Below are 24,579 nucleotides of genomic sequence, written 5' to 3'. Positions count from 1 at the left end.
AGTTGAGAGTGATGCTATTACAGTGACTGATTTACAAAAGAGAATCACATGCATCTACCCTATCCTATTGTTAATTTATAGCCAAGCTCAGGCATGACCTTGATATACTGCTAATTAGGACACCTGGTGAAAGAACCCAGCAGCACATATGAGACATTTAAAAATGATGAGAAGAATGTAAAATTCGTCAACCTGACGAGTCCCAGTGAATGCTGTTCCTTTTCTCCAAGGGCATGTGCTGACCAAAATTCATTATAATGAAGGGTCGGAGAATATTTTTAAATGTTATAGTTTTGCTATTTCCACCTGGGACTTAGATATTTACTAATTTTACACATGGAACAACTCATAGAACTTGAGAATAAGGTGTTTGGTTTTCTTTCTTCTTTTTTTAAGTGACCAAGCAGCCTACAGTACCACATGAGACTTGGACTAAGCGTTTATGAGCTTAGTACAAGAGGTCTCTTGCTAAGCACCTATTTACTGTAATTTAAAACATAGTTTTAAACAAGCTCTGAGCAAAACATCCTCAATTCAAAAATTTATAGTCCTTCCTCTGCTTGCAGAATAAATTCTAGGCTAGTCTGTCACTGAAGGACCTCCCAGAGTTGGTCTTAATTCCTTTATTGTTTTCCCTCCACTTTTGTTTATCTTTTGTGATCAAGAAAAAAATTGATTTTTTTCCCTTCGGCATATAACTTGCATGTTTCTGCTGAGTGGCTTTGTTTTTGCTCTTTTTTGAATTTCCTATGTCCATGAGCTTCCAAAGGTTCATTCCAAAAATTACTCTTTCACACAGTCTTCCCAAGTCTCCTAAGTGACAGGAATCCACCCTCCTGGAAGAACTGCTTGCAAGACCTCATCTGCACCTTTCTGCTAGTCATCACTTTCTCCCTTGTATTTTATAAAAATGTAATACTATATTATAGATTTTAATTGTACCATTTTAATAAGCACCATGAAGGCAGGGTTTATGATTAATTTACATGTTTCCTTTCAAAGTGTCCAATACAGAGCCCCTCATAAAATATACAATAGGAGTTCAATACATGTGCTGGATGGAAAGAGGCACAGATACCTATCTTATATCAGAAGGAGGAGGAAATGAAAAACAGGTTACGAAGTAGGTTCTGAACACACATTCCACTGTACTTCTGTGTTCTTGTGGTTCTTGGTATCCTTGTGCATCCCTGTGTTTTCTTCCCTGCTCTTTAATCATGGTCTGTCTCCTCTATCTTGCAAAAAGTGTATCCCTACAGGATTAGTGGAATGGTGGGTATGATGGAGGGAACAAACCTTCTCAAAGGTGGCATTTCATATACACTGTAGCAAAGCACCTGGCTATTCCATTCCTATCCAATTGGAATGTTCTAATTCCACTTCTTTTTCAGATGGGATTTCGAAGGTGTGGTTACCTAGGGCAGGCCGTATCTCGTGCCCTAGTTCTTCTGGTGAACATTGTTTTGAGACTATGTGGGGCTTTGAGTTCCAGTTTCCTTGATAGCTTTTTGTCTAATACTTATTGCTTTATCTGGCTTTTTTCCCTGATTTCTTTCTCAAATGAATGTACACTGTTTCCTTCGAGGATCTATATTGTTTTAATTAACCTTATTTCACATTAGAATTATTAATTCCCCAAAAAATGAATATTTTTTTTCTTACCTCAAGATATGTTTCCATGTCTGAAAGTTGAAACTGGTTAAGAATTCTATAATTATTCATTCTCAATTCAAACTATATTATCAGTGCATACTTGTATTTCCTTAATGTGGTGAAGTAGGAAAGTTAGTATAGGCACATTGTAGGGGCATAATTATGTCATTAAAATGATAATAGCCTAAGCTTAATGAAGAGTTTTGTATATATATACATTTATAATGGATTCAATTAATACCAGTGGAACATTTTGAGATAACTGTCAGTTAAACTATTCTACCCATTTCTGTTCTCTCTCTCCCCATAGGCAAAGCTCTCCCATTCCCAGCCCCAAGTCCATTAACCTGTGTAAAAGCTGCAAGGAAAAGACCTGAACAACGCAGAGCTGCAGGGAGCCTTGCCAGGAAGCACTCCACTTAGTTGGCAATTTCATCATGGAGGCCACACAAATAATTCATTATATCACCATCATAAGGGTTATAAGCCTCTGTTCTCAAAGGCAAAAAATAAAATATCCAGTTAACTATAAACCAGAGTCACCTGTGTAAGGATGAACCCTTTTAACATCTGATAAAGCTGATCCACAAACAGAGATTACCTTGCCCCACTTTAAAACAGCCTCACTGTATTTGTTTGAAATGCATCACAATTTGGACAAACGAGGGAGCCATTCATTCAGTTCCCCTTTCAGGTCCATTCATTCCTTGGTTATCTTCCCATACTTTTATTCCCAGGTCCTAAGCTCAGTGGAAGGAAAAAAACCAAAGTCAGTTTTAATCCATCTTGAGAGATGCAACCAAGAGCACATGATTTGCTGCAATAGCACAATACTTGCTAAGAACAGTGGCAGCTATGATTTTCAAAGGGCTTACTGTGTCAGGCACTGTACAAGGACACATTATACCCATTACCTCACTTACTGGCAAAGCAGTTCCTTATACACAGGGCACTAATGGCCACTCATTTTCATTAACACCACAGAAGCAAAAGATGCTACGGAGCATGGAATGAGAGGCTGTGGCGTTCAAAGTCACTCACTTGTTAGAATGTGGAGACTCAGAATGCAGCAATGATGGAGACAGCAAAGAACACACCATCTAAGCACCTTGCTGAGTGACCAAAGGGCCTCTTCCCCCTCCAGATTGCCTGCATGCCCAAGCTGCAGGCAAAGCTGGTTACATTCCTTCCATCCTGCTTTGCTCACTTATTCCTATTCTCCAGGAAAAGGCAGAGAACAGCTTATGACCTAACAGGATGAGATTAAGAACTAAAAGCAAAGCAGTAAACATTGTAAAGCCTGACGAGGCACGTACCTCTCCTTCATGACACTCCAACTGGTACATCCAAAAGTTTTCCATCTTTCTAGATGCTGTTTGGGCAGCTGGACCAGCTCTAGTACATCCACTTGTGAGCTGAGGCTAACTCCTGACCTAAGTGCCCGTTTGGTGGATTGTTTCCAGTGGTGTTAAGTGCCTGAGTCAATAATGCAACTGGTAACAGGAGATGTGATGACTTATTGGGGAGTCCAAAGCTCCACATTAACCCCTCAGCGCCCAAGCGGTCGGGGCTGTTGTACGTCACTGGTGGAGCATAATCAGGTGATGTTTTTGAGAAGAGCTGGCCTACCCCCTCTGGCAGTGGCACCGACTATTTCTGGGGGAAATAAACTCAGCTCTGAGGTGCTACCAGTAACTTTCACACACCCCAAACTCTGCTACGTTTATAGAACCTGTGAAGAAGCAAGCATCCAGCTCAGGAGGAAGGAAAGAGTGGGAACAGGAAAAGGTTCTCTGGGGCCCCGCATCAGACTGCACCTGGGCACATGAAGGGAGCTCAGAGAACACTGGCAAGCCAGTAGCAGGGGTTTTGGCAGGGGGCACCAGATGCTGAAGTGGGCCTTCACCCCTCTTCAGATTTACTGACTGTCTCATGCTGCAATGCAAAAAAGAGGCCTATGAAAAGCCAGTGGCACATAAAAGAGCTGTCCCAGTGTCAGTATGGTTTGAATCAAACCAACAGATAATCCCAAATCGGGTTCCAGAGCTGAACCACAACAGCTGGTCCAGACAGACAAGAGTACTGTCAAGACAAGGCCGGGCAGAACTGAGTTGGATGGAAACCAACTCAGTTCATGGAAACCAAGATAGTAGTGCAGTGTTGAGCTGAGCAAGAGGCCAGAGGGAGGCTCCCAGGGCCTTTGGGGGAGCTTACTGATCCATGGCAACGGGAAGATGACTTCACATTTCTTTCTTACTAAGCTCTCTCAGACTTGCTGGCAGGTCTCTCTGAGTTTACCTGTTTATTTAATGTACTTGTGATACTTAACCAAATAGTAGAAAAAAGAGAGCTAAAGGATCTGAACCAATTTACAGCTGGAAAATCTACCCCTGCTACCTGGTCTCTTATGCTATGGACAAGCTCTGCAAGCCAAAGTGAGAAACAGAGAGAGGGCTTCTCTGGCCATTCCCCCCTCTCCCTCATTGTACTTGGGTTTCTGACCACTCTTGCTGGCAGTTAGATTGCACCTACTATAACTCAGGCCAGTCTGATGCAATTCTTACAGCTACCACTCGAGAAAGCCCTTTTAAAATAGCATTGTAGGACATATTCCTTCCTAGTTAACAGCACCAGGATTCTCCAGAAACAATTTTTCTTTCCATTAATAATTTAAAAGAAAGAAAATCTTTGCATCTCGACTCTCATATGTCTAGACTGAACACTCCCTACCATTTAACTCTTCCTTGCTCATGGCAAAGCCACATCTCTATTATCACTCTTGAAAATTGCTTTGGTTTGGATTCAGGAGCCATTCAGATGAGGGCCTCTGAGGCCATTAGAGTTTTCATGGCTACCATGGAAAGCCTGTAACTTTTCCAGTTATTAGCTGCAAGTGACCAGTTCACACAAGATTTAAAAATCACTAGATTATAAGAAAACAAAAACAAATGCTTGGCCTTCTGGAAAGGGTATAGAAAGCATCTACACATAGCACCTTATTGGCACAAGAGAACTCCAAATTCTTCCCCTGGCTTTTTTGTTTTCATTTTTCCTTCCCTTTAATGTTCATTCTGCACCTGAAGCCTACTTAATTATTCACCACCACCTTCTCCATGCCTCATCAATAATGGATAGCGTCTGTGATGGTAAACTGCAGTAGCAAGAAGGCGGCTGAGAGGGGAACATTAAGGAGAAGATGCATAGCCAAGGGAGAGATCAGGGCACCAAAACAGACAGCCTCAAGGCCTCTTCTCTCTGAAAGGCACCCCCAGCACCAGCAATACTCCTTAATTCTGGGCTTTGTATTTTTTTTTTTTTTATATCTTGACACACAAAGAAATGATAATGTTTGTACAATATACTACGTCAACTGGAGCCCAGGGGAGGCTGCACAGGGTTAAAGGAAACATGCCTGGTGGCCCAGGTTATCTCCATCCCAAAAGTCTAGGGAGATTACGAGCAAACTGGTTGAAAAGCTGCTGTAACGATGAGTTTTTACAGTGAACTTTCTGGCCACTGGTAGCCCCTTGAGAACAATTCACCATGGGCATGCCTAGTTTTTCAGGAGAGCATCTCCTCTTTTTCATTTCCACAGCTCTCCCTAGTCCCAGCGTTCTCTGGTGTAGCCACCTGTCCCACTTTTGTGCTGGCTTACACACACCTTCCCCTTTATACCACTTTGGCTTCATTCTCCATCAGTCACTGTGGGATCTGCAGACGTGCCTACTTGTCAGCCAGTGACAGAACACATACAGCCTGAGAGCTGAAAACCGCTGGCTGTGGTAGAAGTCAAGGCCAGAAGCTGATGTGCCCTTAGGTTTTAAGCCCAGCAGCTCTTTGCTGGCACAAGCTAATGATAGATACCAAATATGGGAGGCAGACTTCTCAGATGGTCCCCCAATATCTCCACCTCCTGGTATGCACAATCTTGCATAATCCCCTCCCTGGGGAGGAAGCATGGGTCAGTTATTAGTTGAAGCAATAAAATACAGCAAAAGCCATGGGATGTTGCTCTGCAGTTGGGTTAAAAGGACGGTGACTTTCATCTTGTCATCAGACTCGGGCCTCCTTGGCTTGCATACTTTATTAAGCAAGCTGTGGGAGAGGGCCCATGTGGCCAAGGTCTGAGGATGCCTCTGGCCAATAATCAATGGGGAATGAGGCTGTTGCCCAACTGTCTTGAGAGGAACTGAATCCTGCCAATAAGCCTGTGCACTTGAAAGCAGACCTTCCCCTACAAAAGCCTTAAGATGACAACGGGCCACCTAACATCGCAACTGCAGCCTCTGAGAGACCCCAAAGAAAGACTGAGATAATTAGTGTGCATTGCTTGATGCTGGTACGATTGGGGGCAATTTGTTATATGACAGTAGATGATTAAGACATGACATGAGGATTCACATGAAAGCCTCAAGAGCAGAGGAGGCTTAATGGTCTTGCTACAACTCTGAGAAGGACTGGTGTGGACTGTACACTGCACGGGCAGAGACTTTGGGTGACACTGCTGTATTCCTGGGATCTTATACCACGCCTTATGCACAGGGAAAATTTTAAAAATATTTGTATGAGTGGATGATACATTGTAAGATGGACTTTAAATTTGTGTTTGGGAACAATAGTTATAAATCTAGTTACCTAGAAAAATGAGGAACATTGTAGCTTTTTGGACAGACCCTAGACCTTACATAGCAGGTGCTTAACTCAAAAGCCTTGTGGTTTTTTGCATGGCAGATACATATCTCTGATTCCATTCACTTGTCTAAGGAGTGGCTTCCCATCCTTTTCTGAGGTTTGCTTGGCAGAATACACCAGAGCCCACTTCTACTGTCCTGGCAGAAGATCCTGTGGCTCTAAGATTATGCTTCTTCATAAGCTTCTGGGATGCTGAACTAGGTCTGTCTGCCCCTTTTTTCTAAGCTTTGAACCATATAAGAGAGCAAAGTTGGTTTTAGAGCCAGTGCTGGGTTGTACATTTTTGCATAGCATGTTAGGAGAACAATCTGGGGTAAGGATGCTTGGGGTCTAGTATTCTTTAGGCCACAAACACAGAATGGAGTTAACTATTGTAATACCATCTCTCTCCTTCCTAAGAATACAACAGTCAGGAACTGATCCAGCTGGGGAAATCAGGCTCCAAGAGAACATGCAGACATCCTCAATCTGTCTACCAGACCTCAGATCCCATTTCAACCCCATCCCTTGCTGTCCAGATCCTGGAAAAGTTCTGGCTGGCCTCCACGAGCCAGTGTAGATCCACAAGAGCAAACCTCTCAGTGCAGAAAACCTCAACAGGAAGCCTTCACAAAAATGGAATCCTCAGGCAGCAAGGCAGTTCTTCTCAGTTGCCCTTGTAAGCTTGACAACACGACCATTAAGGTCAATAGGATAAGAAGCTACTAATAAGTCTTAATGAATTAGCATGTGTACTTGACCTTGGTCAACAGTCTCCTAGCAACAGTAAAAAGAAAAGAAAAATCCATGTTGGCTGCATGCTGAATTCAGGGCAGGGAAGGAGTGACATCAAGGACTCCAAGGCTCTAGATGAAGCCAGGGTTTTCCTCCACTTTCCTTACTTCATCTTTCTCAAAATTAAAAAAAGAAAAAAGAGCAGGTATAAAAGAGCACATGATCAGGGAAGGTGTTAACTCGGGCTCCCACTTCCCACGATTTTGAGGCTAAATCCCTCCCTCCTAGCAAGACAGTGGCTGGTTTCTGACTAAGAAATGTTACTGCTAAAGTGATTTCCTGCCTCAAATGACTTCCTGGGTTGGTCTCTGGAATGGGGTGTAAGATGTCAGTAAAAAATGTTTTCTAAAGGGGGTTGTACGTAGTGCCATCATCACTAACTAGCAGGTTAGTTTGATTTAATCAGACTAGCCCTGGACTAAAAGGCTGGTGACAGTTCTTTAAGCCTGAAGCCAGAAACCAGGGTCATCAGAATGCATGACCAGGACAGGCAGCATGGTAAGGAGCTGAGTGCCAGGGACAGCAGAGGGGAAGCCTAGCCCAGAGAAAGTAAGGACACTTAGGAGCATTAAGGACACTCCTATTCAGTTTGCCACTGACCAACCCCAAATGGTAAGTGAGCTTTGACTCCTTAGGTAACTCACACACCAAACTTGTGATTCTTATTTCACATTTCCACAGAGGACTCAACAACTGCAAAGCCATTTTCTCTCATAATTATCTGGAGAAGGAAATCCAATAACTCATTTTACTGTGGAGGAAGCTGAAACTCAAGAGGAAGGCAGGTAACCACCTCAAGGCAATTAATTGTAGCAGGCCAACTATAAAGCAAAGATTTACATGTGAGGATAATGGGCATCACATTTGTGCTATGTGTTCTGAGAGAAGTGTCAGAATGGGACGGAACACTGACTTTTCACTGAGTAAACTGACAATGAATTACAGAGGCTATAGGTTAATGCATGTGAAAAAAGTGGGAAGTAGGATACCAAAGAATAAAGTGTTAAACTGCTAGCTCACAGATTAAGTTGGTAGTTTCTTATTTTGACTGGGTCTCAGAAATATATATACCAACACTCAACCTCCAGAGATCCAGTTAGAAAGTTGGAATCCTGGAATCTACATGCTTAAGGAAGGAGGGTTGACTTCATGGAATGGAATGGGACAGAGGGGAGTCAGTGTGGGATGGAGACCTGTCTGGATAGCAGAAATAGCCCTGGCATGTTTTACTTTAAAGATGATCATGTTTATAGACAAATCACATTTCATAATTACCCGAGGTCATATGAAGTCTATTCTCAGCTATTCCATCTGGGGAAACTGAGGCCACAATGCTCAGCCTGGCCCCAAAGCTTCTTCAACCTATCCCCAAGCCTTATTTATTTTTTGGTGTCCCACTGACAGTGTTTGACCCACTGAAGAGGTCAGCTAGGCACACCAGGTGGGAGTTGAAGGCCTGTTGTCACAATGTGGGAAATAGCATGAGAAAACCAACCTGCTGGAGTTTGGAAAGTGAGGAGGCCTTTGTCTAATACAAACGGTCCTCTTTTCTGGCTGCTCTCAAGAAAGTAGTCAGCAAAAACTGTTTTTTTAAAAAAATGGATTGAGAAACTCATTTTGCATTAAGAACATGTTGCCAATTGTATTGATAATGGGAATATTTTTCATTTTAATGACCATCTACATAGACAAATCACATTTCATAATTCTGCAGGACTACTTGGACCCCAGGATTTAACTGGTTACATAAGAAACTGCATGGTCTATGGTACAGTGGTTCCTCTCCGTGCACCTGCTCTTCCTCCCTGATGCAGTTCCAGTCTACTTATCATAGGAAATATCCAGAGTGCCCAGTTGAGAAAGAACATACAATTTTTCTAAAGACTCATGGGCAATTTCTTGAGGCTCCACTTATTAAGTGAGCACATCAGACACCTAAACTGTGGCTCTGTGTGCTGCAAATCTAACTGGAAAGTGATAAAATTCTCTCTGGCTAAACTGTCCATTTCCTTCCCTGTTGCTTGTCTTATTGTTTCTTGGCACAGTTTCACATGTACATGGTCTGGTAGACAATCCATTAAAAAGTTGAGAAAGATTCCTCTTGGGAGTGAGGTTCAGCAAAGAGAAAAAAACTGCAGCTTTGATCTTTTTTTTAATTCCACGGAGCACAAAGTCACTGGAGAGCTTGCCTTCTGGTGTGCAGATCAGTGGACAAGTTCTGCTCTGGTGATTCAGATATGGCAATGGTCTGAGGACAGGAAGGAGTTACCTGAGAGGCAGCAGGTGAATTAAGATCACTGGGAGTAATACTTTGAATTTAGGAAGAGAGAGCAAAGGCAAATATCCTATCACCTTTTGTTCATGATTGAAGTGAATCACTTGCTCTTTTTCAAATGAGATTTCAAGGTCAAGCCTCTTTGTTTTGAAATCAGCCATAAGATCATTACATCTTTAAAACATTTGCCCCGAACTCAGGTCCTCATAGCTCATAGAAAAATGGCTCATTTTTTTAATTGCTATTGACAACTAAGTTTTGCTATATAGAGCATTATGCCCCATTGGCAGGGATGTGACACTTTACTGTGGGTTCTAAGTTGCAGAATAGACTGTTAAATCTACCCTGGTAAAAGGCAGCTCTCAAAAACATTTCTTTTAAAGTAAAGACCATTAACCTACATAATTATTCAAGTCTGCAGAGAATCAGTGCATCTATACTTGACCTCAGCACACTTTACTCCCAGCGGTTAGTATGCCTGCTGCTATTCTTCCCATGAAGGTTCTGTGGTTTCCAAACACCAAGCACAAGAGCAAGCCGTGGCCTCAGAACACTTCAGGTTTTTTATCATCAAGGTGCAAATCCACTTACCAATTCTAGTTCTTCACCTTAAGTGGCACAGCTCTGTCTTGACCTATTTTTAAAATTTCTTTTCTCTTTCTTCTGCATGTAATGTAAGTCAAATGAGAGTGTGCATGTTTAACAGATACACTGCATGAAATTAAAATGAAAAACTCAGCACACTTATCTTACCATAACACAGTTAATAAACCAGTCCTTTCCTACAAACTGTGCACACAACATGCAGAACTATTTGGTTTCTCTACTTCAAGAAAATAGTAAAATGAGATTATCTCTTTGTAAGGTGAGTGATCTCTGTTTAATGATTACAACTCTTTTAAGCTTTGTAATTTAAGGCAAAAAATACACAAATACAGTTTTGTAAGTCAAATAATGCTATACAGCTTATGGTAAAAATCAAAGCACTTTACCACTCCCCATACCCAATTGCTTCTAGCACTTTCTTCTGATGTTTACTTCCATGTTCATAAGTAGCAAGTTTATAGTGTCTTGTCTTCGTTTTTCAATTTTAGACATTATTTTTTGGCTTCTACTATAAATGATTACAATATACCTCTTTTATGCTACACATTTCCTCATATTCTCATTATAATTTTTTGTTAATCAATATTCAGTATTTGCATTCTGAAGATTACATCTGTGATTTCCCCAACTAAGCCACATGCAGACTATTCTGCATTTCTTCTGTAATAATTGTTTTTAGAGAGGTACATAATTATATTTCAACTTGCTTAGTCTTCTATGTTATGATCAATAATTTATACAAAACTCTTCTAAAACCATTTGTAAGTCAATCCACACATACCAGGAAATATCTCTGTTCCATTCTCTTTAGAGACCTCTGGGAAGGTTGCTACCATGGCCTTCTACACAGACCTCACCCTGGAGTCTCCTTTCCCATCACCTGGAGGTTCCCTTTGCATTGCTCCTTGTTTTTTGGATCTCCTAGCTCTTTTCTTGGCTAATGCTCTCATTTGGGGAGAGCAATCCTTTACCAGTTTTCTGAGAGAGGCTACAGAATTTAGGAATTCTGGGACCCCGAGTGTCTGAAAACCTCTTTATTCTACTTTCATGCTGATTAGAAATTAGACCATGGAAGATCTCTTGTGGTTTGGAAGAAGGCCATGGCCATCCTGATTCCTGATCACGTGATTTGTTTTTACTTCTCTGAAAGCCTATAGGGTCTTCCCTTTCGTCCTTTGGTTCTAAAATTTCTGTCTTTCCTATTTCATTGTTCTAGTCAGGTATACAAGTTGGCATGTCCTTTGGCTCTAGGAAATAGTTTTTCTTAATGTCCCCTTTGTTTAATCTGTTTCTACTACTTTCCATCTTTTGCCTTAACTGTTCTATGGCCTTGAAGATTTCAATTTCGTCTTCTAACCTAACGGAAGTCCTCTTTTTAATGTTGAATGATTGCTGCCATAGTTTTTAGTTTAAGACTTCCCTTTTTTGAAAGAATTTCTTAAAGATGGTACCCTCCTCTAATTTAATGGCTCCCTTGGCTTGTTCTATCTTTGAAGATATTAATTATAAAAGATTTATTATAGTCCTTGCATGCTCTGAGAACTGCCTTTATTTCTCCAAGTGTCTTTTTCCACATGTCTTTCATGTTAAGAGATATTCTTTAAATGTCTGATGATCTTTGGCTGTCCATTCATCTTTGAGAGTGAGTCCCCAAAAACCCTACTGGAAGATCCATTCGTGGCAGGAGCCTTCACTGTAGGGAGACCAGGTGGGGATCCAGATGGCCAAGAAATCACAGACATCAGCATCCTTCTCTGCAGGGACCTTCTCTTGTACCTATTTCCCTGGAGAGGAATACTCTCATCTGCTGGGGGATGGGGGCTCCAGATGGGTGGTTCTAAGCCTGACAACTTAGAATTCTATGACATTTTTTTTTATTCATTCATTCATTCTAATCAGTTACACATGACAGCAGAATGTTCTTTCATTCCTTGTACACAGAATTCTATGACATTCTTGCAGTCCCACTGCAAGGCTCTGTGTTCCCCAAGGCACCTCATTCCCACTTTCAGCTGTGGCTGGCAGCCCCAGTGTCATGCTCCTCTTGTTTACCCTTTCCTTATAGAAGTCACAGATCTCCTGTGGGGAGGAAGAGACCCCTGGCTGGAGAAGGCATGGGGAAGTCTAATGCCTCCCCTGACTGCCTTTCAAAAAAAAATAATCCTCTTATTTTTTTCAGCTACATCCCCATAGTCATGCCACCTGAGGTATCTGGTATCTCATAGATTCCTAAGCCTCTCCAGGGAGTCTACAGTACAAATACTCACAATTATTTGGTAGAACAGAGGAAACAGAAACCTCATAGTGTATTATTCAGGACTGACCAGCTACACCATGGTAACAAACCACCTCCCAAATCCCCATGGCTTGAAACAACAAAGGTTGCCTCCTCTCTTGGTACATGTCTCACACAGCTGAGTCCCCTCATTGTGGGTGTGCAGGATACCCAGAGGACCTGTACTGTGCCAGAGAGGTGCTGCCATCTTGTGACACCACCATCTCAACAAAAGGCTCTAGGTTTTAGCACCTAGAGAAGAAAACATGGTTTTTGCTCTTCCTGTTTGTAAGCAACACATGTCAGTGCTTGCTTTCACTCACTGGTTTTGCAGTAAAATTTTAGGAAGCAGGTTGTTTTTCAAAGCATAGATTATTTTCCTTCATATTTTTAGAAAACAAGTATTTCCATTCAGTGACAAACATCTACAAGTTCAATAACTTATAGATGAGCAATCCTATCTTCTCATTCTGTATGACTCACCAGCAAACACATGCCAGTCAGCTCCATGTGTAAAGGGCTGAAGTTCAGAAGGAAAGAAAAGTAGTGTTAAAAGCAGACTTGACTTTTAGCTATTATCTCTGGTAAGTGGTAATAAAGCTATTCTTAATTACCTTCTGTTTGCTCCGTTATAGTTTCTGAACTTGCCGTTCTGAGAATGCACAGCTTTTGCAACAAGAATTCTACAGTCACTTCTCCAGGTCTGCTGACCATAACCACTGTGGGTCAGCCCTTTTTGTTAAAATTTTATCTTTGCTACTAATAACTGATTTAAAACTCAAGTTCACAGACCTTATGTGGGATAACTGCCCAGATGATAATTTCCCTCCCTGTTATGGTTTGGATGTGAGTTGTACCCCAAAAGCTCATGTGTGAGACAATGCAAGGCGGTTCAGAGGAAAAATGATTGGGTTGAGAGAGTCTTGACCCAATCAGTGATTTAATCCCCTGATAGGGATTAACTGAGTGGTAACTGAAGTGATAGGATATGGCTGGAGGAGGTAGGAATTGGCGCATGGCTTTGGGTACATATCTGTATCTGGCAAGTGGAGTCTCTCTCTCTCTGCCTCCTGGTCACCACGATGTGAGCTGCTTTTCTCTACCACCTTCTCCCACTATGATGTTCAGCCTTATCTTGAGTCCTGAGGAATGGAGCTGGCCTTCTATGGAATAAGACCTCTGAAACTGTGAGCCCTCAAATAAACTTTTACTCCTCTATAATTGGGCTAGTTGGGTCCTTTAGTCACAGCAGCAAAAAAGCTGACTAAAACACTCTCCTTTAAATGAGTGGTTCTCAAACTTTCACATAATCAGGAATCTCAGGGAGAATTTATAAAACAAAACCAAAAAACAGATCACTGGGCTCCATCTCAGGTATTTAGGTTTGGAAAGGAAGGGTAGTAACATGCATTTTTTTTTGGAGTGGGTACTGGGGATTGAATTCAGGGGCACTTGCACACTGAGCCACATCCCTGGCTCTACTTTGTATTTTATTTAGAGACCAGGGTCTCACTGAGTTTCTTAGCACCTCATTTTTGCTGAGGCTGGTTTTGAATTCATGATCCTCCTGTCTCAGCCTCCGGAGCTGCTGGGATTACAGGCATGCGCCAATGCGCCCAGCAGTAACTTGCATTTTTAACAAGTACCTTCCAGCTAGACATCAGACCACACTGCTTTTCATGATGGCTTTCTATTTTCTACATCAGTGTGCATGGAATGAGCATTCAGTAAATATTTTTCTGATGCTGAGGTGGAATAACACCATCAAAGGGTTAGCAAATGAAGGTCCTTCTTATAAATATGGAATGGCAGATGAAATACAACCCACAAATTCAAATGGCTTTTTTAAGGGGAATATTTTAAAACCCAGGTTTTAGGTTTTGCTTCATATTAAGTATTCATAACCCAGGGAGCCCACTCACCAATTTCTTAACATCAAGTTGAATTTTTTTTCTCTGATGTATGGGTTCCTAAAGCATCATTCAACATTCTGTAATTAATTCTGCTTAGAATGAAACATCATGCAAGACAGTGAAGTTGTCTTCCTAGTTCAAATGAATAAAAACTGTCTCAGATCCTACACAGGCTGTGCTGGAGGCACAGCATGAAGCTCCTGGGGTCACATGGTTAAGGTCATTTCAAGGAGTTGGTGCAACTGAGGAAGCTTATAGGAGAGGCTAGCACCTGGACCAGATGCTTCTGCAGCTTCTTCTCTGATGGTTTTCAAGTTTCTAAAAGGATGTGCAACCCAGCCTCTTGCCAGCTCCTTACTTTTGAAAATCTGCTCAATTTCCACCTCATTTGCAAAACGCTTGCTGCAATCTCTCCTAGCTGTAAGAAACCTAGAGACAGCTGGAGGTCAAGGAGAATGCTCCATGTGAGCACACCAGTTTTTAACTGACTCAGAAGCCTACAAAACAGAGAAGAGATGCTAGGCATGTCTCAACCTACTCAATGCTGCCCCCTGGCTGGGGAGGATGCAGTTGCCTTCCCTATGGGTTTCCAACCTTTACTTACAAGGTGCTAGATTTGCAGTGTAATCAGCTGACAGCACACACTGACTTGACCAAAGCAAAAGGTGAATGATACTGCTGTAGCCTGCACAAACCTTTATATATTAGAAAAAGTGAACATAATAATGTTTATAACAAAATAATAATTTTTCACTCTAAAGGATATACCGAGAAACGGCCTGGTACAATCGTAAATGCAGAATTAAATGAAACTGAATTTAACCTCTTGACCCTTCTCTTACTCCAAGCTCCATTTTTAAATGAAACTGCTTAAAAATTACCCAAGAGGATGGAAAAGTGAGAGTTGGAGCAGAAAGAATCTTTATAGCAAGGCAGAGGGGCAAAGGTTAGTCTTCTTGATTTATTTTGAACAGATTGTGACACCCAAGCTTGCCATATTATCAAACTCCTTAGATATTTTAAGAATGGAAAATAAAATGTTGATAGAGGCAACAATAGCTTTGTGTAGGTCTTCACAGGGAAGTAAAAATCTAGCTTTAAATAAAAAACATGACTTCTATGAGGTGGGCAGGATGCCCAGGTACCACCAGAAGTGAAATTAGCACTTACTGAAAACCACAACGAGGCAAAGAGTGGGAAACACACACACCTGCAGAAACCCTGGCCAGAAAGGGCTCAGAAGGGTTTCCAACAAAGAGGCCATAATGCCTGACCCAAATCTTTAAGGGATATCTTTAAGGCACTGGTTCCCCAGTTGGGGTTCTGGAATCAGCAGCATCACCTGGGACCTTTTTAGTGACCATGCTGATATTTAGCTAAGAGCCCTGCCTAGAAAACAGGGAAGATTAAGACCCACCTCCCCTCCGGTCATTGTGTGTTCTGGAAAAAATTTACAGCAAAGAAACCCCCTTCCCTAAATGACTTGGATAAGATTCTCAGATGACTCTTGTTGACAAGGCCAGGCACGAACTCTCCAAACTTCCATTCTTTGCCTAATAAATGATTAGCTGAACTGTTGATTAATTAGAATAAAATGCTTGTTAACTTTGGTTAAGCTTCTTTCCTTCCCCCAGGTGCCTCAACTTTGGCCTGCATAAGCACCTCCCCCAAATAGGCTGGTAGCATGTTAAAATTATTCTCTGATCTACATTTAGTTAGGCTACTCTTTCATCCCACTTCCTCACACCTTGTTCTTTCTAGCCTTACTCTTCCCTGCAAAAACAAAACCCTTTGGTCTTATCCTAGAAAGGTTTACAGATCTTAAGGTTGGAGATTCTCCTGTTGCTATACCCTTCACCACCCCGCCCCCTCACGCCATCCTTTTCTCTCCTTTGCAATAATCCTTTCCAATAAAATTTCTCTGTATTCAATCCAGCCTTGATTTTCATTTGTTATTAGAAATGCAAATTCTTGGACCCATCCCAGAACTTCTGAATCAGCAAATGGATGGTGGGGGCATGTGTCCAGGAATCTGATTCTCAACAAATCCTTCAGGTACAGTTTGGAACCTAATGATTTACAGCGATCCTGCTGTGGATCTGATAAATGCTTGGAACCCCAACTCCCTCCGGGTGTTGCTTCACTGACCAGAGCTTGCGTGCAAGCTGTTTGAGGGTTACCATGTAAGAGTTCTTAGCACTCGCACAGCCCATTTATCCCATGACCTCGTTTTCCCATTACGGTCAAGGCCACAGAGCTACCATTTACCCTCCCTTCCTCACGCGGAACTGAGCCAGCCAGAACCCTCGCAGACTTACATCTCCATCCACTGGCCTCTGGTCTTCACAGTCCCTGGTGGGGCTAATGTCCTGGCGCATCACCCAGATGGGCTCTTTGGGCTCGTCAGGGGTGTAAGGCGAACGGATGGTCCTGGTTTTCACCTCCTCGATGGCCTCCTTGATGTCTTTGATGGCCAAAGAGATGGCATCCCTCTTCTCCTTGCTGTACCGCTGCCCTGCCTCGCCACCGGCGGTGCTCGCTGCCCGCTGCTGCCCAGCAGGTGTCTGCAGACCAGGGCTGTCGGGACGGCCCCCACCGGGAGTAGGGGCGCGCTCCAGGTCCTGCTCGGCCTCGGGCATGTCCTCTGACGCCTTGTCGAGGCTCTGAGAGCTCATGCTCTGCTTGACTTCGGCCACAATCTGATCGATGTCCTCCTCCTGCTCGTAACTGTCCATGCGCGGGTAGGGCGCAAACTCGGCCTCCTTCTCGGGGCTGTCGGACTCGCCGTCGGAGCGCTCATCGTAATGATGCAGCCGCGCGCCCAGGGCCTCCTGGCGGTAGGCGGCCGCTTCGTCGCGCTCCTGCTCGTAGAGCCTCAGGCCGTCGCGCGCGTCCAGCTCGGGCGCGTCCCCGATCTCCTCGTACACGTGCTCCTGCAGGCCGCCGTAGTCGGCGTAGGGCTCCGCGTAGGGCTCGTCCTCGCCGCGGTGGAAGAGCCGGTGCGTGTAGACGTAGCCTGAGTAGGCCGCGTTCATGGCCTCCTCGTGCTCCAGCGAGTGAAAGTGCAGGTGGTTGGGCAGCGCGCGGCGGTGCGTGGCCTCGGCGTGCTCGGCCTCCGCCTGCTCCGTGTACTCCTCGGCCTCCGGCCGGTACTGCACCGCGTAAGCACTTTCGTCCTCAGGGTCCTGCGCGCGCTCCGCATCGTAGCCGTCGCGGGCCGCGGTGATCACGTCGCCCTCGGCAGTGTCGGTGTGATTGTGGAAGCCACTCTCAGTGCTGGCGGAGCGCGCCAGGCACTCACCGCGCTCCTCCTCCTCCTGCTGCCCAAGCTGCGCGCGGAGGTCCTCGACCACACGCCCGCGCGGGTGGCGGCCCGCATAGTGCTGCTGCTGCTGCGGCGGCTGCTGCTCCTCCTCCACTTCGGGGTGCTCCAGGTCGGCCTCCACTGACTCGTTGACCTCCCCACCTGCCGCCTCGTCGGTCACCTCCACCTCCGCGGAGCCCTCCAAGTGGTTCATGGTGGGCGTCGTGGATGGCTGGGAGAGAGGCTGGGCCTGCTCACTGTGCTCTCATTTTGCTCCAAGGGGCTGGAAAGACAAGAAGGGGAGAGGCTGTCACGTGGTTCAAATTGTAGTTTTGAACTAACCACAGAGATAACCATAAAAACAGCTGCTATTGATCCCTTCTGAATGTGGGTCAATTAAAAAATGATTGCAAATTTAAGTTCAGTCTGACACTACGCAGCTCATTTTCTTCATAGCACACACCATAATTTGTAATTACATATCTACTTTTTAAATTGCTTATTGGCGTTCTGCCTTCTCCACCCTCAGACTGGGAGCCTCATGAGCATTTTGTTCTTGTGCATAGTATTCAGGTTCCATTTCTGATGTATATGAATAAAGAGTACTACTAAATTGAATGGGCCAATTGACACATTTTCCATCTGCTGAAAGATAAATCTCTCTAAATTAAGCTAGGATCCTCAGTACTTTAGAAGCAATTCTTTAAATTTCAAGTAAAACTAATCTTGAAATCTTTTTGAAGCCTTTGCTGTCAATACTGTTCTGAGGGACGTTATCAACCATCAGTGGGGATACATCCTGGCTGTCATTACTATGTTATCTCGGGCAATTTGCTTAGTTTTCTGGACCTCAAGATGAGAAGGGACTCATTTCCTGAATGCAAGATATTAACAGCTATTGCATAGGGGAAAAAGGACTCCATGGTACAATAAGTTTGGGAAGTTACAGTTGGCTTGTCATTGTGAATATTCAGGAAAAAGATAAGAAATGTTTCCCTAACTTTTTAATCAGGAAATAGTCCCCCCCCCCGTGAGCTGGAGTTGTATCAAATTCATTTACAGAAATATTAACTAGCTTGTTTTTAATACTTCCCCCATATGCCCTGAATCTAAAATTCTAGGATTCTATGAATTGATAATAGCTGGAAATGGATTACATGGCTGATTTTTAGAAAGTATGGGACATTTTCTTTTTTAGTTCTAGAGAAACTTGAAACTATAGACAGATTTGGGTCCAACCTCTATTATTTTTAATCAAAAAATAGTTTAACAGCATAATTTGTGCAATGGAAACAGACACAGGAATATAAAGAATAAAAACAGAAACAAAAAGCAAAAACAAAACTAACCAACCAACCAGGGAACCAACCGACGAAAAACCTCAGGATCCTTGGGATTTTAAGACATTTGGGATAAATGGTTGAATAATATATGTGATTTTTTCTCATCTTCTTTTGGAGAGTCCATCTTATACATTGCTCATGGACAGGAAGTAAACTCCTAAGTGTAATAACTGACAGCTCCAGGAAGACTAGAGATCTGATTGACTCACATTCTATATAGGTAGTACAGTGCAGTGTTGAGTTCTGTATTAATAAGAGTGACCAATTAATGGAGAGAAAACTAAGTCCTGGAGGAGAGGAAGTCAGGGAAAGCTTCGGAGAAACATAATACTCTGATTCAGAAGGGGGGTGGAGGATGGTATTAGATGCAAATGGGAAGTACATTTTCATACATTCTATAAATGTATGTAAAAGAAGAATGGATATGAATGGAAGAACCTAATCATGTCAATATAGCTATAGACAAAAACTGGAGGATGTGGAGTTAGAAAAGGGACTGATCGTATGCTAACATGGCCGACAAGGTACAGCTAATAGATATATTGACATGAATTATACTCCACCCAATTCCCCACCATAACCATAACAGTTTCCCTTTAGACATTCATGACAAGCCAAGTAGAAAAGCAGACCATTTTGAAACTACCAAGTCCACCTTGAAGCAGAAATATATCCCTCCATCCATTCTTTGATGGAGCCATCTCTAACTGATGCTCTTTAGAAGAAAACAATCATGGTTTACCAAAGATGAACAATCCTTATTGCTTCTCTACTCAAAAAAGAATTCCACTTCAAGTTACTCCCAACCTGTTTTGAAAAATTGTGGCTTCCTCTCATTAATCCCTGAGAACAGTGACTGTACCTTAAGTATAAGAAGTTTCCCCAAAGAAGCTATGCATTATCATTCAAACCTTGATAGATAATTCCCTGAACAAAAGTCAAGAGCTGGTACTGAAAGACACCTGCTTAAATGGTCTCTACACGATTCTGGAGAATGCAAAACACTGGATTCAATGCAACACACAGATAAGAACAGTGTTAACTCAGTTTCCTTTATAAAGATTCTAGAAAAGACAGCGGATACAAACTACTTTAAAAGTACACTTACACCTTAGTATACAAATCTGAGTTTAATGAACACATGGCAAGTGTTCACAGAGAAGGATAATGAACATACTACCAGCTTCTCTGGGTCCTATTACCCCGAGGCTTCTCAACTGTGCATGGTCAATAATAGAAATACAGTTACAAGCATTCGAAGCAGGTGAATGGCTAAGAGTTCATGAGCACATGCAGAAGTGACCAAACCACATTCTTCAGTGAAAATGGCTTTTTCTTCTATTGATGTATGTTTTAAAAAGAAATTTTAGTATATTCTGGGTTAAAATCATATATGATCAGCAATCGGTGCCTTCTCATAAATCACACATCGATTCAAAGGAAATGGAATTTCCATGCAGGTGCAACAATAGATCATGATAAAGAAAGCCTTTGGAGGGAAAATATTGTTAGAATAATGCAGCTTTGGTACAATGGAACTCTTTGTTCGCTAAGAATATTCTCTTCATTTCTCTATCTCCAAACCTCAAAGGAATATTTGTGCATATAATGTCTGTATTTCATTCGCCATCATGATTTCAAGAGTACAGTGTGCATATTCATTACAATATATTAATGAGTATCAGACACTTGGATTGAGGGATTTCCCTACAACAAAGCACCTGGCAATGTCTAGGGAAGGAGCTGGAATTCATGGTTACTTCCATTACTAACATAGGAGAGGGCTTTTCTCTGTACTGTTGCAACTTTGGAAGTGGTATTTGTTAAAAACAAAACCAAACCCAGACTTCTTAAAGAATCCCAGGTTATTGTGGGAATGCATATTGGTACAACATTTTTGAAAAACAGTTTGTCAAAATGAATTAAAGTCTTTCAAAAGTAATACACCTTGTGCCCCAGTAATTCTATTTATAGTTTAAAAGAAAATGCCAAGACAGATGCTTCTCCTAGTATTTACTTAAGAAGCAAAAATTATATTACCTAACTATTAAGCACTAACATTTATTAAGTACTTTTAAGTATGATGCTAAGCATTTGAGCATCATCCATTGATCATGAAGAACACCTATCTCCCAAACCTGGCCCCCCATTCTGTAGTTCCTGTATGAATCAAGGGCACCACCAGCCACCCATGGGATCCTTGCTTTCACTCAATTGATGGGTGAAAGCCTTAGTAACTTCACTGCCTTAGTAACTCTCAAGTCTGTCCTCATTGCTGCTCCCTTGCCTTGGTCTGTCTTGTCTACACAGTGTTTTAGTCACTGATTTCTCAGCCCCCTCCAGCCTGATGATCTTTCTAGAACACAATATATGAATGCGTAACCATACTCTGCAAACCCTTCAGTGATTCCCTTCCAGTGCGCAGTACAAGTACTTAGCTAACTGTGTACCAGGTACTAACTGTGTACCAGGCATTTCCCACTGACCAATTCGTTGCTCACATTAACCTGATTAAGAGAGGATGTCATCTTGGTTCTTTTGAAAATAATGAAGCAGAGGAACAGGGAGTTAAGTTATTGCCTGGGTCACATACCTGACAAGGAATGGCACTGGTGTTTGAGACCTGTTCTCTGACTGTGGGGTCTAGGTTCTTAAGTCTTACTCCTGGCAAACCAAGACCTCAGGCTGCTTCCCTCTTCCATCCTTATCTTCACAGTCCACCCTGCACTATGTCCGACAGCCCAAAGTCCCAGTGCTGGCACTAACAGCCTTGCCTATTCTTAGGAAATTTCCCATCTGTTACACTTCTTAGTGAACCTTTCTTATCTTCCTGGAGACAGTGCGTATTTGATGAGTGTCTGTTAGGTGCCATCTCCAGGCCATGTCATGGGCACTAGGGCAAAGCAGTGGCCAAGCCTTGAGAGACTCCCCTGCTCTCTGGAAGCCCCCTTCTCATGCATGGGAGAGGGTGGAAGCAAAGGAAAGGGTAACAGACTAATTGTGTGAAGAAGTAAACAAGATAATTTCCCAGTGAAATATTTTATGAGGGAAATACAACATTGTCATAGGAAGTGACTGAGGAGAGGGTAATATGGTGAAATGGGCCAGAAGAAGTGATACTTAGCTGAGGCCTGAATGATCACGAAAGAGGGTGTCTTGAAAAGATCTGAGGGCACAGGCTTTGAGGTGAGAAAGGACTTTCTGTGTTCAAGAACAAAAAATGATATCTGTGGGTAGAAATGAAGTGAGTAAGGGACAGTGTGGCAGGAGATGAAGATAGAGAGATGGGAAAGGGCTGAGTCAGGCAGAATCTGGCACATCATGGTTCAGGGTGTGATTTTATCTCAAGGGTAGGTGTATACTACTGGGGATTTTAAGCAAGGGGGAGATAAGGCCTGTCCCCACTAATCTACCTGTCTGTTTTCTATGTACGTCTGTCTCCCCCTCTGCCTTTCCCTACCCTATTCTGGGCAATAATTGTTTATAAAGATGAAGTCCTTGGGAAAAGAGGTCTTGCCATGCATTTTTGATTCTCTAATGCCAAACATGGAGGATATGTGAGGATATACAGCTGGTGCTCAATGAATTTTTATTACTTTAAAAGCAAAAAAAAAAAAAAAATCTTCATTCACTTGCCCTCCCAATCAATAACTAGGGAATGATCTGCCATTGGAGAAGAACTTACTTCTTTCCATCTTGAATCTTTGCTGCCCTCATCCACCTATGAACCCTCCTTAACCTTCTTCTGATGTTTAAGGACCCAAAGAATGCTAGAGATTCAACATTCTCCTACTTTTGAGTGTGCAGATCCAACTGGCCTTTATTGGACATATACCAGGCACTGTGCAGGGCAAAGGGTATTCAGAAGGTTTTCTTGTGTTACTGCAGATGAACACACAAAAGTTCCTAAACCATGGTCCCAGACATTAACTATATAATATATAATTATATAGTGTAATTATTATATAATTATAATACCTCGTGATGGTGCAAAATAAAAATAGGTTCAAGACACAAAAGGAGCCTAGAGTTAAAACAAGGACAACTGCATCCCCTTGTGAGTGAAATTCAGTGTGCTATTCTCAAGGGTCTGGATTCCATGAACTCATTAGCAGCCTAGGGGAGAAATGCCATTGTCCAGTCATTTCCTTTCCTTCCCTCTTCCCTCCCTCCCTCCTTTCCTTCCTTCCTCCCTTCTCTTTCCTTCCTTCCTTCCTTCTTCCTTCCTCCCTCCCTCCCTCCTTCCCTTCCTCCCTTCTTCTCTCTCTCCTTCCTTCCTTCCTTCTTCCTTCCTCCCTCCCTCCCTCCTTCCCTCCCTCTCTCCTTCTTTCTTTCCTTTTCTCTCCTTCGTTCCTTCCTTCTTTTTAGTTACACAGGAGTATGGAATCCATTTCAATCTTGTTCTTGATAATCTGGAAGATGAAGCAAAGGGAGGAGGAACAGGCAGCTGCCTAAAGAAAATTTCTCCTTATCTACAAAAAGGCTCATGACCTGGAAGACACAGGAGAGAGCACCCCTCCTCAAGGGAATCTACAGGATATGAAGAGGGGGGCTACAAAAGGCAGGACCTCCAGACTACCAGTAGGAAAGCACAGGTGGTTTGGGGGCTCCTAATTCTGGAATGTTCCATAGCCTGGCTGGGAAAGGAGAACAAAGGAAGAGAAATTCACTGCAGTGCACCATTTAGAATTGAAAGACTATCTCCGGATTCGGCAATAGAATCCTGACATCTCATGAGGTTAGCTGAGGCTCATGTTGATTTGAGACTATAGAAGGAGCAGCTGTGAATTGCTTTCGTTGATCTTTCCTTTAGTTGTTGGTAAGAATTTCCAACAAACTGGCCTTTTAACACATTCAGAAGTAGTTTTAGAAGAAGGGTCTGATTGACAATCAAATGAAGTATAGGAAAAAAAGGAATTGCAGCAAGTTGTTAATACAGAGGGAACTTGTGTGTTTGTGGGTTCGTGGGGAGAAACGGTCAGGGGTTGGTGTTAGTAATGTAGGTGTAGAGAAAACACATGAGGGTGGAGGAGGGAGGAGAAGAGGGAAAAGAAGAAAAAAGACTGGACTAGCTATCCTCTTCCCTAAAAAAATAGAATAAATGATTCTATTTATATAAAAGCTTTTATATTTGTGCATATTTATCTTTGCACCATATCCTCTAGATGGCAGATGGCCTGCTGGACTCATCTTTCATCTACACCTGTAGCTGGACTTGCCTTCTAGAACCTGTTCAACACAGGTGGGTGGATGTTTGTCCTTCTGACCAAGGCTTGGCAAACTCTGTGTTTTATGGTCACATCTATGGACTTAATGTGTTTTTGCTTGTCTTTCTCCATTTCAGTTGGAAATAAAGTCCCATTTCCTGATCCTGCAGCCTTTCCTAATATACCTGTATATGGACTATTTCAGTAACATAGTGTCTGCCACCAAGCCTTGGGGGGAGGTGGCATTTGACCCTGAGACTATTAATATTAATATCCATAGCAACAAATAGTTGTGGTTGCTAAAGAGGATTATGCCCTCAATGCAATACACACACACACACACACACACACACGCCTTCTGAATAGGTTGAGAAATTAATAGTTCTTATTTTTAAAAAATGGATGAAACTATTAAGAATACCCATGTATTTTTGTCTATTTCCTCCACCATATAAAAATGTTTTCCTTTCATGAGTTAGATCAGTTGTGAAATATCCACTAGAGAATCCAAAGGACATCAAGAACCCTGCTTGAGTC

The 24,579-nt window shown here is 42.6% G+C and overlaps 1 protein-coding gene across 4 annotated transcripts in view; it reads right to left on the bottom strand.

Moving 5' to 3' along the window:
* Positions 1 to 24,579, bottom strand: part of Apba1 (amyloid beta precursor protein binding family A member 1) — a 204,279-nt gene that overhangs the window by 60,571 nt on the left and 119,129 nt on the right. For all 4 annotated transcript variants that reach the window (XM_058584027.1, XM_046459455.2, XM_046459456.2 and 1 more), the window contains exon 2: positions 16,507 to 17,775. In XM_058584027.1, the coding sequence (XP_058440010.1) occupies positions 16,507 to 17,706 (1,200 nt within the window). In that variant the 5' untranslated portion in view covers positions 17,707 to 17,775. The remainder of the gene's footprint in view (positions 1 to 16,506; positions 17,776 to 24,579) is intronic.

This window comes from Marmota monax, unplaced genomic scaffold (assembly GCF_021218885.2).
Source record: "Marmota monax isolate L192 unplaced genomic scaffold, Marmota_monax_Labrador192_F-V1.1 WCK01_AAM20220418_F8-fsc00059, whole genome shotgun sequence".
NCBI lineage: Eukaryota > Metazoa > Chordata > Mammalia > Rodentia > Sciuridae > Marmota > Marmota monax.
Note: the sequence above shows the minus strand (reverse complement) of the source record. Positions and strands in the feature narration are given on the sequence as shown.